Here is an 18,484-nt window from a genome sequence, read left to right on the forward strand (position 1 = left end):
AGAATGCTAATACCATGCTTCATTTTTTATTTGTGTCTGTTGGACAGATTTTGTGGATGATTTACTAATAAATAATGAAACTAGTAAGTTGTATGGGATTATTTTTATTGAGTCGAGTGAAAAATGAGAATGAAAAAATGTGACATCCAAATAGCATGTCATCGCTTTTGGGTGGAAACCTTGTAAAGCATGTACGAAACTGTTACTGTTAGAAATGGAATGTTCCAATGGATCCACTGTAGTTATTTAGTCACAAGATCCTGTTAAAACCTTTTATTGGTTCAATATTTATAAAACCCACAGACTACCAGACTACTTTCACTAAAAAGACATCTAAAAGTCAATCGATACAAGGTACAAAAAGCAGCGATGTAACATTTCACATGCAATAATAAGCTGTCAACATAAATGGACCCAACTAACCAAATTTACAAATTTAAATGAAACAAAAACTGGACCATAGTAATTAAACTGGCACTGTGTCAAATACTGCTATAATAAAATATATTCAGTGACTGAAACATTTTGGTCAGAAGTACAATCTAATATACAGCAGCAGGAACATCAACAGAACAGAGATGTGGTCAGCATATGTACAGTATGTTCAATACGTATACGGGTATACGTTTCCTTTTTGAGCGGTGGTTACACCGTCTCCTATACGTGGCCGTGTGTGTATGCGTGCGTGTCTGTATGTAGCCTGAAGTACCTTTTCTGACCACACATGTTAAGGGAGGGGCGCTGTTGTTCAGGCCACACACACACACACACACACACACACACACACACACACACACACACACACACACACACACACACACACACACACACACACACACACACACACACACACACACACACACACACACACACACACACACACACACACACACACACACACACACGGGGGGGGTTATGCACGACCACCGCTCAGTTCACACAGGTGTGATTTTCTTGCATCTCTCAGGTGACACTCATTTCTTCCTCTCATCAGGGCCTGCCAGAATCATCGCCAGATTCTTGAATATTTCCAACGTGTCCGTGTAAATATTCAAGCAGCTGTATGGAAAGACAAGATACAAATAAATGAAAGATCCATCCCCCCCTCCCATGTGTCAGAGATCAGATTAGATAGTTACTAGTACTCTATTAAAGGAAAATGTAATCTCACGTCTTAAAATATTTGTATGACCAAGTCCTAATGTGCGCGATTTGTGTATGAAAGGATCCCCCACTTCCACAATCCACACACACAAAAATATGTTTTACTCTTTGTACACAAGATGTACAGTAACAATAAATTGAGCCTTTGTTTCTATATGAAATATACCAGACCATTAAGATTTTATGGAGGATGCTTCTGAATGATATTGCTAGTTTGACCACTTCAAATGCCCTAATCTTAAAATAGTGACCAAAAATGCTTGTAGATCTGCAATTTTCGCTGTGCAACATGCTTCCATAGAAGACATGCTGGCTTCTATGGAATCCGAATTACTGAAATCAGTTGTGGCAACTGAGAACTTTAATTCATGCGTATATAGTAATAAAAAAAATCACGTACGCATCGATGGGGTCATAGTTCTGGTCTCTGGTCTCTGCTCTCTTGATCATTAACTGTGTGTCAAACAGGAGGAAACCAGCAAACAGCACCAGACCACCAAAGATGGCAATCCGGTAGATGCCTCCACGGTGGGGGGGCAGGAACGTCGATCCTGGATGGGACATGAAATACAAGGGGATGAAAATAACAATAACAGACACTGAAAACTGACAGTCAAATGTTTCATCCACAAATAAATGATCCATGTGTAACACTTAGGAACCATGAGGATTTCACGGTGTACTAGGGCTGTAATCTAGCCCTGTTTTAGGGATTCGAACTTCGGGGGGATTTTCCGAACGGACTATCGAACCTTAGATGGTTCGTTCAAATGAATAAAAACCGAACGTTCGAACGTTCGAACCATCGAACGTACTGCACCTTTAACCAGCTAAAACAGTGTAGGAAATGTTTTAAATGCGCTGTTTTATCCATTGAAAACGCGTGGATGCGTGGCCGCATTAACACCTAGGCTAACACTTGGAAAAGCCAACCCAATCGGAGAAAATGTTGCACAGTTTGTTGACGGACAGGCTCAATGTATAGCGGAGTTGCACGGATGATGATTAGACTTGGTGACTGCGTCGGAGCGCGTCTCGTTCGGGCTAAACTGGTCTCGATGTTACAACCCCAGAACTCGCATTATAGATCCTTTAGGGGGTTGCAATGAAATCCATCTTTGCTCATGCTTAGGAGAAAGGCTGTTTAATCTTTGGGTGCGTGGATGGCTGGGTGTTCGCTCGCTGTTCAGAGCACACACCAACACACACACACACACACACACAGCTGCTCTCACTCTACTGTCAACAAGTGTGTGTCAGCGAGGCGCTGTAATGGTTCGCGGCCCCAAACAGGAGCGGAGGACGGTCGTTGATCGCTCCAAGCTGTTCTGGTGCATTTTATAACTACTATAACGGTCACCATTAACTGTTTATTGTTTACCGGTAGGCCTAACTTATTTCGTATTTGGCTATCTCTACTACTGTGATATTATGATTTCTGAATAGGCCTATCACATTCTGATAATTATTTTTCGTGTAAAAAAAAGAAGAAAAAAAAAAAGAAAACAACCTGAACCCATTAATTTCGAACTTCGATTGCCAACGTAACAAACGAACGTTCGAATCCCCGAAGGTTCGCTTGCAGCCCTACGGTGTACATTATGGTTTCATGCTGTAAAAAAGGAACTAAGATAAACAGAGTTCAGATTCAATTCAAAGGGCAGTGTTGGAAATGAATTATGAAATTTGATAACACTAACCCAGTGGTTCCATTTTTGCCCATGACCCAAAAGAGAAATTAGACATTTGCCCCAGTACACCCAAACTAGGGAATACAGCAGATCTACAAGCTCAGAGTGCGAGGGCCACCACGCTGTGAGCTTGTAGATCGGCTATTTTCACTATTTCTTAAACATATGTTTTCAAATTCATGGAATTTCTTATTAGATCTTTTATTAACAAAATCTTAGCTTTTTGGGGAATGTACAGTATTTTTAAAATGTTTTGAAATAATAATAATTAAAAAATAAATAAATAAAATAATAAGGGACCCATAAAAATGTGTCCGTGACCCACAAATGGGTCCCGAGCCACTATTTGGGAAACGGTGCACTAACCAATGTTGTAGACGATTTTCAGTCCGAGTCCCATACCCACTGGCCCAGCACCCTCAAGGAGGAACTCCTCACTCTGGGCACACATGGCCACCGCAGACAGGCCACCCACAATGCCCGCTGTGAACCACGCAGCCCACAACATTGTGGGTCCTCCCAGAATAGTGATGGGGGCGATGACGGCACCCATCACACCTTTTATCAAAGCAGTGGAAAAACAAACAAATGGGTCATAAAAATCAACACTCAGAGTGCATCTCTCATCTGTTGTGGCCTTCAGTAACAGTAGGCAGCCACTGCCATCTAGTGTTCAATTGAAGTAAAACCAAGGAGAATGTAACATGGTCAAAATCACATGTTATTTTGACCAATTATCTCTATGAGAGCTTCCACAAAATATTTACACAATGGGACTTTTGATAAAAATGAATAATAGTTAATGTAGCCTTTAAAAGTAGTAACAAGTATATCCAAAATCTCAGTCTAGATAAAGTACTATGTTCTATCCGTCTGTCTTTCAATGTTATATGAGATACTTAAAGTGAGGTTCCTGTGGAAATAAGCCTCGGCTTTCTAGGATCTCCTTTTAGTTGACCTTGTACCAGTGATTTGTACTGTCATGAAACTGTACTTTTTTCTATTGCAAACTTCTAATAAATTCTTCAATCAATCAATCAATCTCATATCACAATATCAATATATTATACAGGACTGATTAATAAATGTAGTAAAATATCTAAATTACCTGCATGCAAGATCCAGGCCAGATGCTTAGGTATGCTCTGCTCGTAGGATATGGACCCGACCAATATGTCAGCTCCATACAAGGCGGGAAACGTAGTTGCAAGAAACTGAGTTATAAAAAAGGATTAGATAAAGATTATTGTAATCAAACACTATGTATAAAATACAGCAATTCAGAAATGAATAATCCATATATCAAGTCAGGTTATTTACACCTGTCACCACTGTTATAGCACAGTTGATTGCATACATTGTTATTCAGTAGCTTCTTCTATGTCAAGTCCAAAATTAAAAAACAACTAACCACAGAATGTTGTTAAAACAATCTTAGCTTTAAAATGAAAATTTAATGTTTCTTTCTTTTGGTGTGTGGAAAAAAAGGGGAGTGGAAGTGAGTGAGGCGTTTCTATGGAGATTGATATTTTGAGCTGCGCATAAAAGATCTGGTGTATCCCAGTATGGGGAAAGTGACAGATAACAGACAATATGCTTGGGTGAGTGAAATTTCACACATTTTCCTTCATTATTAAACATCTATCACTTCAGAATGGATCAAATGAAATAGAGCCACAGCAATGTTCTCCTCGCTTTGTAGCAACTCTCACTCTGGTCAACAACTACCAGCAGAAATGCAGGACAACCAGCTGAGTCTGAGACTACTCGGAATGTTTAAAATATTTAACCAACAAGCTTGTAGATCTGCTATTCACTGAAGACATTTGTTGAAGAGAGAAAAAGTGGACCAAGTATAGAGCCCTGAGGGACCCTGGTTAACTACAGTTAGTTAACAAGTGGCTAACCAATAAGTCATTAAAAGCATATTTCAGTGATGCGAGGCGTTGTGTGCTTGTAGATCTGCTGTTTTCACTAGTTTAGTACATTTTATAGATGATAAATACAACGGTTTTGGACATACAAGGTTTCCACCCGACAACAACGATATGCTATAAATATAAGGTGCTGGGAATGAAAATTATAATGTAGGGGTGCCTCGGATTAAAAAAATATATATTTATGGGGTGCCCTGAGACAAAAATGTTTGGGAACCCCTGCTCTAAAGGGACTCATACATTAACCCTGTGAACCCCAGCATCCTTATGTATTCAGTGAGTGAAGGATTTACCAGCCAAGGGCCCCTCGTCATCAGACCCATCAATGCTGGGGTCCTCCTCACGGCAACGGCTGACAAGGCCGCCATGCCAATGCTGCCGGCGAAATAGGCGTAGGTGTGATGGATTCTTTCATTCACGTACGGGGGCCAGATCCTGTACAGAGAAGACAAAACATGTGTCCTTGAAATGAACAGGAGATCAAACACTTACAACACAGTCAAATCCAGAGTTTGTTGTGTTAATATATCCTTTTTTTTTTACTCTGAGAGTGTAAACGTGGAACCAAACGGGCGGTTCCATTTAGCTCACTCTCAAAATAAAAAGAATACCGTTAAATTAACATTGTCACATTAAAAGTGTACAGGCGTAAAAGAGTGAGTGAAATTATTTTTCATACAAGCTCCCAGTGTTTTGCAGTTACAGAATATTGAATATTATAGAAAGAAACTAAAAGCAAAGAAAGTCAGATAACAGGACAACAATATCGAATTATACACGAGGTGCGTGCTCTGTATGATATATTTTATCCATTTGTACCAATCCAAGCCTGAAAACTGGGCTTGGAGGGATTGGTTAACCCATTTAGGCCTAGAATTATTGAATGCTTTAACCAGTGAAAAATAGCAGATATACAAGCTCACAGCACGGCACCGAGTGCTGCGCTGCGAGCTTGTAGATCTGCTATTTTTGAAAAAGTCGTGAAAATGTGTGCAAATCTTTGAATATATGTATTTTCAAAGCGAACGTTTGTAACAAAGATTTTGCATCTGGGTGGTCCCCTGGAACTAGATATTTTGAAATGGGGGTCCGTGGCCAAATAAATATAATTTTGGGGGTCCTTAACATGAAAATGTTTGAGAACCACTGACATAGTAGTCTCTCAAGAACAGACTAACTGGGGGCGCTGTGGGAGCTGGCGGCGTGTTCCTCCCTCCGCGTCATCAGTGCCCACACCCTAGGTGGGGTTGGCGATAGGGCCTTTCTGTGTGGAGTTTGCATGTTCTCCCCGTGTCTCCTAGGGTTGATGCCCTCACAAAAACATGCACGTAAACCTGGTCTCAATAATGCCTCCCCCTGGCCAGCCGGGGCGCCTGATGGAGGGGAAAGGAACTGGTTGGAATAACGTGTTCCTTCCACGCGCTACGTCCAAACCAGGGAAATCTCCACTGTCAAGTGAAAAGAAGCAACTTGGACTCCTCATGCATAGAAGGAAGCATGAGGTCAGTCCGTTGTCTCCCCAGGCGCGGCAGAAGGAGCAGACCCCAGGTTTACATAGGCAATTAGCACTGGGTGAAAAAATGGGTTACAAAATTGTGGGATAAAAATTAAAAAAAAAAAAAAAAGAACAGACTAACTGAGCTCCAGTTAAGTGAAAAGGACCTTTTCTTTGACGATGGCTGGCCAGATTGCTGACATTCCAAAAACCTTAGAAGGATTCAAAAGACACTCGGTGCCACGCTGTGAGCTTGTATATCTGCTATTTTTTTTATATTTAAAGCATAAAATATTGCGTCATATTGTGTTCAGGCCTAAATGGGTTAAACACTTACATTGCTTTTCTCTGTCCATGGTAACAAACGGCACCAAGCCCTACGGCTGCAACACCAGCCAGGATCATTCTGGTCCTCCCCAGACGGAAGCCATTTGTTGAATAGCCCTGGAGAAGGAACAAGTCAGATCTATTACATTACATTATGTCATATGAGAACACGATCGCCATGATTATCAACCCCTTCTATCCAGGAGGATTAACCCATTAAGACAGGGGTTATTCAACGTTTTCAGGCCAAGGACCCCTTAGTTGAGAGAGAGATGAAGCAGGGACCCCCACAACCTTTTCATAGATTCAATATAGTTTCACTTTTTGACAGCACAATCATCAGTGTATGTTGGATTCATGTCGATATGTGTTTTCAGATATTTAACCACTTGAACGGTCAATACTTAATAAACTTGACCTTTCACTCAGTATACTTAGTCTGCTCTTTTTCCCCCTTCTACACCAAAGCTCTTTGCCGAAAATAGACAATCTACTGTACAAGCTTAGCGTGAGGCGTTGTGAGCTTGTAGATCTGCTAGGTTTGAAGTGGTTAATATAAAAAAGGAGAAAAAAGGTTTCTATCACAAAGATTTGGAGGACCCCCTGTAGTAACTCTGAGGAGCCCCTAGGGGTCCCAGACCCCCTGTTGAAGACCCCTGCATTAGACAAAGACCTGAGGCAGATTCTACAAAATGCCTTTTGAATCAGTAGTTTAGTTCTCAAACTATGTATTTAGCCCCATTTGGAAATGTTTTGTGCCGTGAACTCACTCCCAGAAGGGAAAATGGATCTAATCATAAAAAGCTATGAAGAATAGCCAACGCTATAGTCGAAAATGACACAGACGCTTTCCCGGTTTAACGGATTAAAGCAACACATTTGAGCACCAGATTACACTGAAATCCACAGGAAACATTGTGTGTGCCTGTGAATTAACAACTTCAGTTGAGTTGATTCACAGGCACACACCATGTTTTGCATGCATAATTCAACTTTGTTTATGACAGTGAATGCCTGCTGTTTTTTCCAAGAAAGGTGTTACTAGGTGCTGCATGTGATGATTAGCAGACATTTGTATTATATTTTGACACTTGGTTTAGCATTGCAAACGTTATGTTTTCTCATGCCAATAAAGCTCCTTTGAAATAAAAAAAAAAGAAAGCAAACTCAATTAAAATCATATCATCTGTAGATCACGGTCAGCCTTTTCAGCTCCATGTTAGTGTTTATGGGTTATATAATGAGGCATCTATACTGTAGGTCCACGACCACTCCATTAGGGATGGGACGATAAGCGATATTATCGTTTATCGTGATAAAATTATCGTCCTCCGTCATGCACTAGGATCAATTCACCTTTTATTTGCCGAGCTGCATATCCGGTACCACTTAAACGCTCTATAATTGGTAAAAGGTACTTATAATATACGTACTTAATACAGCCTTTTTTCACTCTCTGTCAAATGTCTTTGCCAAAAAATAGCCGATCTACAAAGCTCTGTAGATCTGCATTTTTTGGGCAAATATTCCACCACAGGAAAATGGATTTTGATTATCGCGATAATATTGTGAATTGCTATTTCTTTTGTTACAATAATCGTGATATGAAATGTTCATAACATGGCACATTCCTAGGCTTTGTTATTCCTATTTTGAGTTAAATAATCACAGGGAAAAGCAAGGTCTTATGCACACCTCAGAGACAGGTGCGTACTGCGTAGACAGCGAGTTCAATAATCAGCAATTGCTTATCAAAGTCCTTAACTAATAAATGAATAATCTGAAAAATCTAATCATGAAGACAAAGAGCTCACCACCCACCTCCTCATAGATGAAAACAGAGCCGGAAACCTCTCAACTGACTATTAAGTGGTTTCCCTACCCCATTTGGCTCGATTCTCATCGACAAATGTAGACAAAAGTGCCCTGTGTTTACATCTTTGAAAAATCTTGAAAGAGTGACAACTACTGATTTGAAATGGCATTTGTAGAATTGGCTTGAGGTCTTCATTTTAAGCCAAAGGGGTGCAGGCCACCTTGGACAGTTCTGGAAGCACCACCGATGAAGTGGGTGTATTCTCTGAGCAGCTTATATGATGACTCAGATAACATGTGTGCTCACAAAATACGTTTAAACTTTAAACATGTCTTTTTTAATGCATAGCAGCAGTCAAACACATTGTTGTTTGTTTGACTTCTGCTATGTATTAAAAGTTTAAATGCAATACATTTAAAACGTGTTGTTAGTGAGGATGTTCTCTTTATTTGATTCTGCATGTTCGAGAATCTGTCCCGTCATTATAATCCAGTTGAGCGCATGCCAATCCTATTGTGTGTGAACCATGACTCAGATGTTAGGGATGGGACGATACGCGATATTATTGTTTATCATGATAGAAAACTCTCACAATAATCGTATCGTGGAGATTTAATTTATTAAGTCTCAGGGACCAATCAGAAGGCTGACAAACGGTGAATTGGTAAAAGGTACTTATAATATACATACTTGATAGTCTTTTTTTCCACTCTCTATCAAATGTCTTTGCCCAAGCTCACAAATGTCTTTGCCCAAGCTCACAACGCGTCACGTTGCGACGCGTTGTGAGCTTGTAGATCAGCTATTTTTGGGGGCAAATGTTCCACCCCAGGATAATGGATTTTGATTATTACGATAATATCGTAAATCGCGATTTATTTTGTCACAATAATCGTGATATGACATTTTCATATCGTCCCATCCCTACTGTGTATTACCCGATGAGGCTTTAGCAGGGGTGGACAACGCCTCAGGGCAGGGGACAGGGTGCCACCGTGTCTCAGCATGGGCAGGAATGTCAGCCTCGCCACCAACATGATCGATCAGTGTGTTCTATCTATATCACTCTGTCAATAAAGAAATAAGCACAATGAATGCGTCAAAAGATTTTTTGAGGTGTTCGTTTTACTTTACTGGAGTATTTTCCAATTTATCCAGTAGACCCACTTTTACTTCAAGTCCACTACATCCCAGAGACAAATATTGATATTTTTACACCACTACAATTATTAGAAGACTTTAGTTATTTTGTAGATTTGGATTATTATTACAAAATATACATTAATCACTTCAGCCCTATTTAAACTTTGGCTATGAGTATTTCTACATACATTGCAGTACTTTTATCTAAGTAAAACAATGTGTGGGGTACTTTTACCACCACTGGTCAAAACTATACATAACAATGATAACATCATACAATTGCGTAATAATAAATACATGATTCCATCTCTATTAGATAAATAATTTAGCTGGTTAAACAGTAATAATAAACCAGGTTTTTCAATGTAGCCTTTACACATGTATTGGATTGATTTGATTGAAGACTTTATTAGAAGTTTGCATAGGAAAAGGTACAGTTTCATGACGGTACAGTTCACTGGTACAAGGTCTACTAAAAGGAGATCCATGAAAAGACTAAGCTTATTTCCACTGGAAACCATTGAAGTATCTCATATAACATTGAATGACAGACAAATAGAACACAGTAGGCTACTATGCAGTAGATATGTAAAGAAAAACAAAAAAGAAGACAGTAAAGGTGGTTGCACACTGCTGCGTTTTTCGTTGCGAAATGCGTTTTTCAGGGCAAGGAGAGAGAGAGAGATAGAGAGAGCAAGGGACCGAGTGGTGCGCGAAACGGGCGGCAGTGTGCAAACGTGACTGACATAACGTGAGGTTGATTTTTTTATTCACACGCTCCGAAATTCACACCGATATTCGGCCCGAAAAACGCAGCAGTGTGCGACCACCTTGAGTCTAGGAGAACACTGTAACGCCTAACAAGCTAGCTAGCTGGCTGTTATGAAAATACAACACAATACTGTATATTGCACATTTGCTCGTTTCAACACGATAAAAATGCTAAAATAAGAGCCCGTTGATGAAACCTGCGCGCTACCGCTAGACCACGGAACAGCTGGTAGTTTACATGTGTTCCAGCAGCTAGCGCCGGGCGACTTTTAGATCAACTATCTCACTATATTCTTCCCTGCCAAGCAACTTTTGGCGACTTTTATATAAAAGCATTGTTTAAGCTTTTAATTTGGGTTAATAGACGGAGCGAAATGCTTAGCTTACCTTTGGCTAGTATACAGACGTAAACCGTGAAAAAAAAGGATCTTCTTCTTCTTCTTTTTGGTTTTTAACGGCGGTTGGCATCCAGTATATCCGGTGCATTACCGCCCCCTTCTGGTCCATTTTCATGAACCAGACTTAAACTCAATCACACTCATTCATACGTCCTTTTTCCTCTATATTCTATCAAATAATCCTGTTTCTTTTAAAAACTCAATTAACACTCTCACATGTTTTCTATTCTCCATTTTTAACAAACTCTTTAAGGTAACTTCCTGTACTTCTAATTCCCTCATTTTATCCCTTAATGTCTCCCTCTCTGTCTCATAGCTTCTGCACACCATTAACACATGCTCTATTGTCTTGTCTTCTTGACATCCCTCACATAGACCATTCTGATGTTTTCCTATTATCTTCAATGTTTTATTTAGAGCACTATGCCCCAACCTTAATCTTGTCAATACCATTTCTTCTTTTCTTTTCCCACTCCCCACCCTTTTGACTCGAATACTCTCTTGAATATTATAGAAATGTCTTCCTTTGACCTCATTGTCCCATTTTCCTTGCCACATTATATTAACCCTTTCCCAAATCACACTTTTAACTTCTGCTTTACTAATATTTACATTCATTTCAACTTCCTGTAACCAGGTGGAGGCGCTAAGCACTCCTGTACATGTATATGACAACGCCACTCTCAATTACAGGGTGACTGGGTGAGAGACCCGGACATAAAGGTAAGTATTCAGTTTGAGTGAATAATAACAAAAGGTTGGCAAAAAAGTTATATTTATTAACAGTTTAGGAGAATTGTGCAACGTTCACAAACACGCAATAGGTGAACTGAAGGGTTGGATCAGATAATATAGTTGGAAGTTCAACACCAATAGTCACATCCAATAGCAAGTGAACTAGTTAAACAGTGCCACTAAATGGCCAGAATCATATGGCTGTGAGCTACTTTGAAGTAGGCCTACTCTGAAAGGGGAGATCTGTAAGCCCCAACTCTTATTTCTGCCTTAACTGTAGGCTACTAGTTTCAATTCCCTTGTTTCTTGGATGTGTGACAATAATGGTGACCGAATACAATAATCCACTGCACTAGTTTCAGTTTCTTTGCTTCTTGGATGTGTAACAATAAAGGTGACTATATGCAATATACCATTAACTCAAGTAGCAGCATAGATAATAAAAACCATACAAAAACAAAGGTTAAAAGAACAGCGGTCTGACATAAAGGCACTCTGTAATGAAACAAGCAAATACTGAATTAGTCTCAAGAGTGAGCTGTGAGTTAGATTCTGCATGCAACTTGACATCAAACAATACAATTACCAGCAAACTGAAGTCAGTGTACTTTACAAAGTTTAGTCCCAAACATTGAAACATACCCAGACAGACGGTCAGGGAATCCCAGACTGAATGTTCAACGTTTGCGTCGCTGCACGCACTGCACCGTCTGCGGGATACAGAGGCATTGTGAGAACTAATTCATTTCATTCATTAAACAGTTGTGCTATGTCGCAATATTAACAGACATGCGTACCTCCCGGCGTGTGTAACCACGCACACCCCGACCCGGAATGGCTCTAGTCTGCTCGTCACACGTCTAACAAAACATACATATAAATAACTTTGAGGATAATCATGTCTACATAAATCAAACTAACCAGAAAGTTCTACATTAACAAAAGCTTACCATTAAGCCTATGCCACGAGCACAAACAGGGCAACACGCCGCCAGCAGCGTGAAGCAGGAATCATGCAGGCAACCTGGACAAACGCAGTTCCACTTTTTCTAATGCCTTCTTGGCCATCTTATCCGCCATCTCATTACCCTTCACTCCTACATGAGCTGGGACCCATAAAAACTTTATTTCACAGCCTTTTAACATTATTCTAGTGGCTGATTGCAGGACCTCATACAGTAACCCTTGTCGACTATTTGAATGACATGATCTCATGCTAGCTAGGACTGCTGTCGAATCTGTGCATATCACAACCTTTTTAACTTGAACCAGTTCCACCCATTTCAGGGCAACAAGTACTCCCAACATCTCTACTGTGTATACTGCTAAGTGGTCAGAAGTTCTTCTGCTCAATTTTATTCCCTTTACAGGAACTACTACTCCAAACCCGGTCACTCCGGTTTCAGGTTTCTTAGCACCATCTGTGTATACTTCCATAAACTCACTGTACTCTCTTACCAAATACTATATCTGCAAAGTAACTAGTAACTATGGTTTTCAAATAATTGTAGTGGAGTAAAAGTACAATATTAGGATCCGAGATGTAGTGGAGTAGAAGTAAAAGTCAAAATACTTCAAAACTGTACTTAAGTACAGTACTTGAATAAATGTACTTAGTTCTGTCTGAGGGTGTGTGGCCACAATAAGAGTAAGGGAAGGAAGATATTGCTAAGATAGAGCATGCACATGTGTTAAAAAAACATAAAATCAACATAAAAACAGTCTGTCCACTGTTTGCACTTATCACAAACACCAGATCAATGTTTCATGAAGATCCACACAGTATTGGAACGGTTGTGATGATTAGGTGAATGATAGACAGCTATTTGAAGCTTCTCAAAGCTTCCATAACCCTCCATTATTTACACCGTTATAGGCTAGTACAGGGGTTTTCAAAGTGGGTGACAGGGCACCCTGGGGTGCCGCAAGATCATTTGATAATATTTAGAATTTATTTGGACACTTGAAAAAAGTATCATTTTAAACTTGAAGTACAAAGTTATTTTCAGTCAGTTCTAACCAAAATGGCTATTATCTCAGCGTTTTCCTCGCAACATAATCACTAAAATATCATTACTGTCAGGCAGAAACCTCTGTAGCACAAAACTAGTGAAAACAGCCGATCTACAAGGTTGTGTGCTTGTAGATCTGCTGTTTTCACTAGTTTAATACATTTTATAGATGACAAATACAAAACGAAAGGTTTTGGACATACAAGGTTTCCACCCGACAATGATGATATGCTATAAATATAAGGTGCTGGGAGTGAAAATTATAATGTAGGGGTGCCTCGGATTAAAAAAAAATATTTATGGGGTGCCCTGAGACAAAAAAGTTTGGGAACCCCTGGGCTAGTAGTAGTTGTCTTGTTACTGAGTTTTGAAGGTTGAGAGTTTGTTCGATTGTATCGTGTCATGCAACATTGTTTTGAAAAGTGCTATACAAATTGAATCTAACGACGCATAGTGAGAACAAGGCCATGACTGTGTGGTGCGGCATCACAACTAAAGACCACAAATTGCTTGGATATGGAGGCCATTTATTTTTTGATGAAGTGTGCGGGTGTTTCAAATAAAGGGAATTGCGCGCAGCAACAAATAAATCATACAAAATAATCTTGAAAAAAATCTTTGAGATGAAGAGTGTTACATGTATTGTACATCTTCAGTAATTGGTCGACACGTTTAATAACACTTTATGTACTGCATGTACGGATACTTCTAATGAAATGCATTCGTACAAGTCAGGCGATCATCAGATGTCCCCCTGAACATGCAATCAGATCAGATCAGAGCTGTGTGTGTGTGTGTGTGTGTGTGTGTGTGTGTGTGTGTGTGTGTGCGTGTGCGTGTGCGTGTGCGTGTGCGTGTGCATACATGCTTGTTTGTGTGTGTGTGTGTGTGTGTGTGTGTGTGTGTACGCGAGAGCACGCTCTGATATTGGGTGAGTGCCTTTATGGTTTGTGTGTGTGTGTGTGTGTGTGTGTGTGTGTGTGTGTGTGTGATAGAGTGCAGTCATTAAAGCTACTGTTCGCTGGTGTTCCATGCCTTACAGCTCTCTTAATGCATACAGTGACCGCGAGGGTAACAGAATGTTGTAATCTCTATCTACCCCATCTCTATCCATCTGCCTGTCTGTCTCTCCCTTTAATCAGTCGCTCTGTCTTTCTCTCAGTCCTTCAGGGTGTCACACCAAATTCTGGGCCCCTGGGCACAAGGATTCACTCACATTTTGTGCTTTAACTATTGAAAATAGCATATATACAAGCTCACAGCGTGGCACCGAGTGCCGCGCTGTGAGCTTGTAGATCTGCAATAAAAAATAAAAAAATAAAAAAACATGAAAATTCGTCTGAATATTTCAAACCCTTCTAAGGTTTTTTGAAAAACTCATGTTTCTGTGTCAGTGGTGCTCACATATTGTCATTTGAAGGACCCCCAAAATGATATGTATTTGGCCACAGACCCTCATCTCAAAATATTTAGTTCCAGGGAGGGACCCAGAAGCAAAATTTGAGTCACAAATATTCGTTAAAGAAATACATATATTCAAAGATTTGCACACATTTTCACGACTTTTCAAAAATAGCAGATTTACAAGCTCGCAGCGCGGCACTCTGCTATTTTTCAATGGCTAAAGTATAAAATAATGAAGGCCCCTCCACCTTGGGCCCTAGTAACTCAGTCCCACTTTCCCCCCCTTGTGACGCCCATGGTCCTTTATCTGGATTCTGCTCTCTCGATCGTTCTCTCTCTCCGCCATGTCACCGGTATTACACCTGTACTTCATCGCTATCGCTTCCCCTCTGCTCCCATCCTCTCTCACCCCTGCCTTCCGGACATCTCTCCTCGCCGCGAAAATACGACTGAATGCCCTTGCCATTTCCTGCATTCTTTTCTCTCGTTGACTATTGGGCCATAAGTGAGTGGTCCTCGTTCCGGTTGGGTCCCCAGCGAAATGACTGATAGTTAAGAACCAAATGATGTACCCTTACAGGTCTATAACTTGGATGTATGGGTGCCCGTGGCCGCCTAATGCATACCGAACTGGGGGTCCTTGAAATAAAGTTTGAGAACCGCCGCCGTAAGCCTGTGAGTGAGTGAGTCCTTGAAAAGATGTGCCAGAGAAATAGTACTGTACTTTTTTCTTCTTAATAAAGCCGTAAATCAGAGGCATAAAACAGACGTGCCAGAGATTTAGTTTTTTGGCGTGTTTGAGCTCTGCGAGGTGCAAAGACACAAAACTGCGTATTGTTTGTCTAAAAGCAGCCATTCCCAAGCTGTGGGCTGCGAGTTCCGACAATGCACGCTGCCCACCTATCTGACCATTTAACACGGCAGCCGTTCGGGTTAAGTGGTCAGATGAGTGGGCCGCAAACACTTGTTTGGCCCTTCGTGATCAAGACAAGCTTTTGCACGGATCGATAAAAAAAAAACGGTGAGCACGGCAGGTTATGGGGTTGCTGCCCGCAATACATTCACAACAACTTCTCCAACTCTTTCGTCCCAAAATATGCCCTAGAACCTCAATTTGTCAGTGAAATGCTTTGCTGTTGTGGGCGATTGCTGTTCGTGAACTACGTACAGCTCAGCATTCAACACAAGAAGGTCCTCGGTGCACACATCTCTGAGAGCCGCACACCACCAGCACATGTGAAAGGGGCCCAACTATCTTTACAGCCTCGGGCAGCTGAAGAAGCGCTGCATGAGACGCCATTCAGGACATTCTGATGAGCTGCGTCACCGCCTGGTATGGAACCTACACCGCCCTTTGATCACAGAGCCCTGCTGACAGTGGCATGGATGCAGGGGTGTGGGCCCTGGGTACAAGGATTCACTCACATTTTGTGCTTTAACTATTGAAAAATAGCAGATATACAAACTCACAGCGTGCCGCGCTGTGAGCTTGTAGATCTGCTATTTTTGAAATATCATGAAATGAAATGAATATTTTAAATGCTTCTAAGGTTTTTTTTAAAAAACCTGTTTCTATGTTAGTGGTGCTCAACATTTTTCATGTGAAGGACCCCCAAAATGATATGTATATGGCCACGGACCACCCATCTCAAAATATTTAGTTCCAGGGACCCCCCAGAAGTAAAATGTTACAAGTGTTCGCTTACTTACAATACATATAAGATTTGCACACATTCTCACGACTTTTCAAAAGTGCCGCGCTGTGAGCTTGTAGATCTGCTATTTTTCAATAGCTAAAGTATAAAATAATTAAGCCCCCCCACCACCTTGGGCCCTAGTAACTCAGTCCCACTTTTCCCCCCCTTGTGACGCCCCTGCATGGATGGCTCAGCATGTCATCAGAGGTGAGCTTCTCTCCCTCCAGGACACATACACCACGCGGCTCGTAGCGAAGACTTAAGCGGATCACCAAAGACGCTTACCACCCCGGCCACGATCTGTTCACGCTGCTATCGTCAATTTAGTCAGGAACACTCACGTCAAAGTAGATTTAACCATGTATTGCAAGTTGCAACAAATAGAATACAGTTAAACTTGGTGTTAAAGGGCTCCGTGTTCGGAGATGTTCCCTGACTTACTTGTGACTTTTGTACATGCATGCCTGCTAAGCAAAATCAGGGAAGCAAAACCCCCATAGGGATACACTAGTAGCACAATAGCAATACATTGACTTATTAGCTTGAATCAGCACACATAAAATATGATAAATGGACCACTGGGCCCTGTTTTTGCCATCCCATCCCATGCATGCTCATTTGCATACATTGTATGTGTAATTGATAGGCCTACACTACTGTATATATGCTGCAATTTGATGTATTTTATTTGCACAAGAGACTGAGTAACTCACTGTACATTTGATAGTTGTTTTGACATTTGATATGATTTCAAATGTGACTGCTATCCGTAGGTAGCTTGAGCCAAAATAATTCCACCCACTCTGTGTACTGTGTGACGTGACGAAGTCGAAGTTCTGCATGAGCACCATGAGCACAGCAGTGTGCAGACGAGTACAAGCACTACCTTGAACCTTTCATTAATTGCTCTACATTTGACGGACCTATGAGAGCCGACAACTCGGCTTTCTGTCAAGCAACGAGCGTAATCTTGCATCTGTGCCTCTCGCAATGACAACTTAACCTTTATGCCTATTTATTTAATATGTTCTGGGTTTGGGTTGAGAGGTTGGTGTAAAATGGAATGTGGCCTGGCTGGAACAAGTATAAAGGTCCTCGCCCACTGGGAGCGTTTTTACGGTGTGGTCCCTCAGATAAGAGGCGGGCCATGTAGAAGTGGGTCTCTCCGTCTGTGTGTCCAGAGATAATCTTCCAATCCGCTGGACCAGTCAGGGCTGCATTGATTTTGCACTGTGTCATGTCAATTTAGCTCTGATCGGGGCAGAAACATTGGCCACATTGATGTCGTACATCATAGATATGGGCCAGTCAAACTAAGCCAAAAAAAATCCCAACCCAAAAGAAATTCCAATCATTCAGGGTCTTTTTTATGATCCTTTGGATCATCCAAATAACATATTAAAAGTTGTGAATTATATATTTAGTGGATCAAGGTAAATTCAGGGGATTCGAGTTTGGGTCCATTCACTTACTATACAGGAAAAAAAGACCACCCCCAAAATAATAATAATAATAATAATCTCACCCGTGCGAAGTGAGCGGTGCAAACATCACAACGCACGTGCCAAGACGAAGCTTTCGATTTTTTAACACTTCCAGATTTCCTTATCCCGAGCTACTTCCTCCACTCCCTCAGGGAGTATACCGAGGCGTTCCCAAGCCAGTGTGGTCTTTGGTCTGCCACGGGGTCTCCTCCACAGTGGGATGTGCATCGAGGACCTTCCTAGGAAGGCACTCGGGAGGCATCCGTACTAGATGCCCCAACCACCTAAAGCTGACTCCTTTCCAAGTGTAGGAGCAGCGGTTCTACTCCAAGTCTCTCTCGGGTGACTGAACTTCTGATCCTATCTCTAAGGGAGATACCAGCCACCTGTCTGAGGAAACCCGCTTGCAC

General features: G+C 41.1%; 1 protein-coding gene across 1 annotated transcript; it reads right to left on the bottom strand.

The window, feature by feature from the left end:
- Positions 1-926: 926 nt before the first annotated feature.
- LOC308280221 (growth hormone-inducible transmembrane protein-like) lies at positions 927-3,408 on the bottom strand (the record flags this gene model as incomplete). Its single annotated transcript, XM_080720483.1, has 3 exons — positions 927-1,059; positions 1,565-1,715; positions 3,222-3,408. The coding sequence occupies 3 exons, from the start codon at positions 3,406-3,408 to the stop codon at positions 975-977; spliced, it is 423 nt and encodes a 140-aa protein (XP_080576609.1). The 3' UTR covers positions 927-974.
- Between the last annotated feature and the right edge of the window lie 15,076 nt (positions 3,409-18,484).

Source organism: Nannobrachium achirus (genome assembly GCF_963921795.1).
Source record: "Nannobrachium achirus genome assembly, chromosome: 24".
Classification (NCBI taxonomy): domain Eukaryota; kingdom Metazoa; phylum Chordata; class Actinopteri; order Myctophiformes; family Myctophidae; genus Nannobrachium; species Nannobrachium achirus.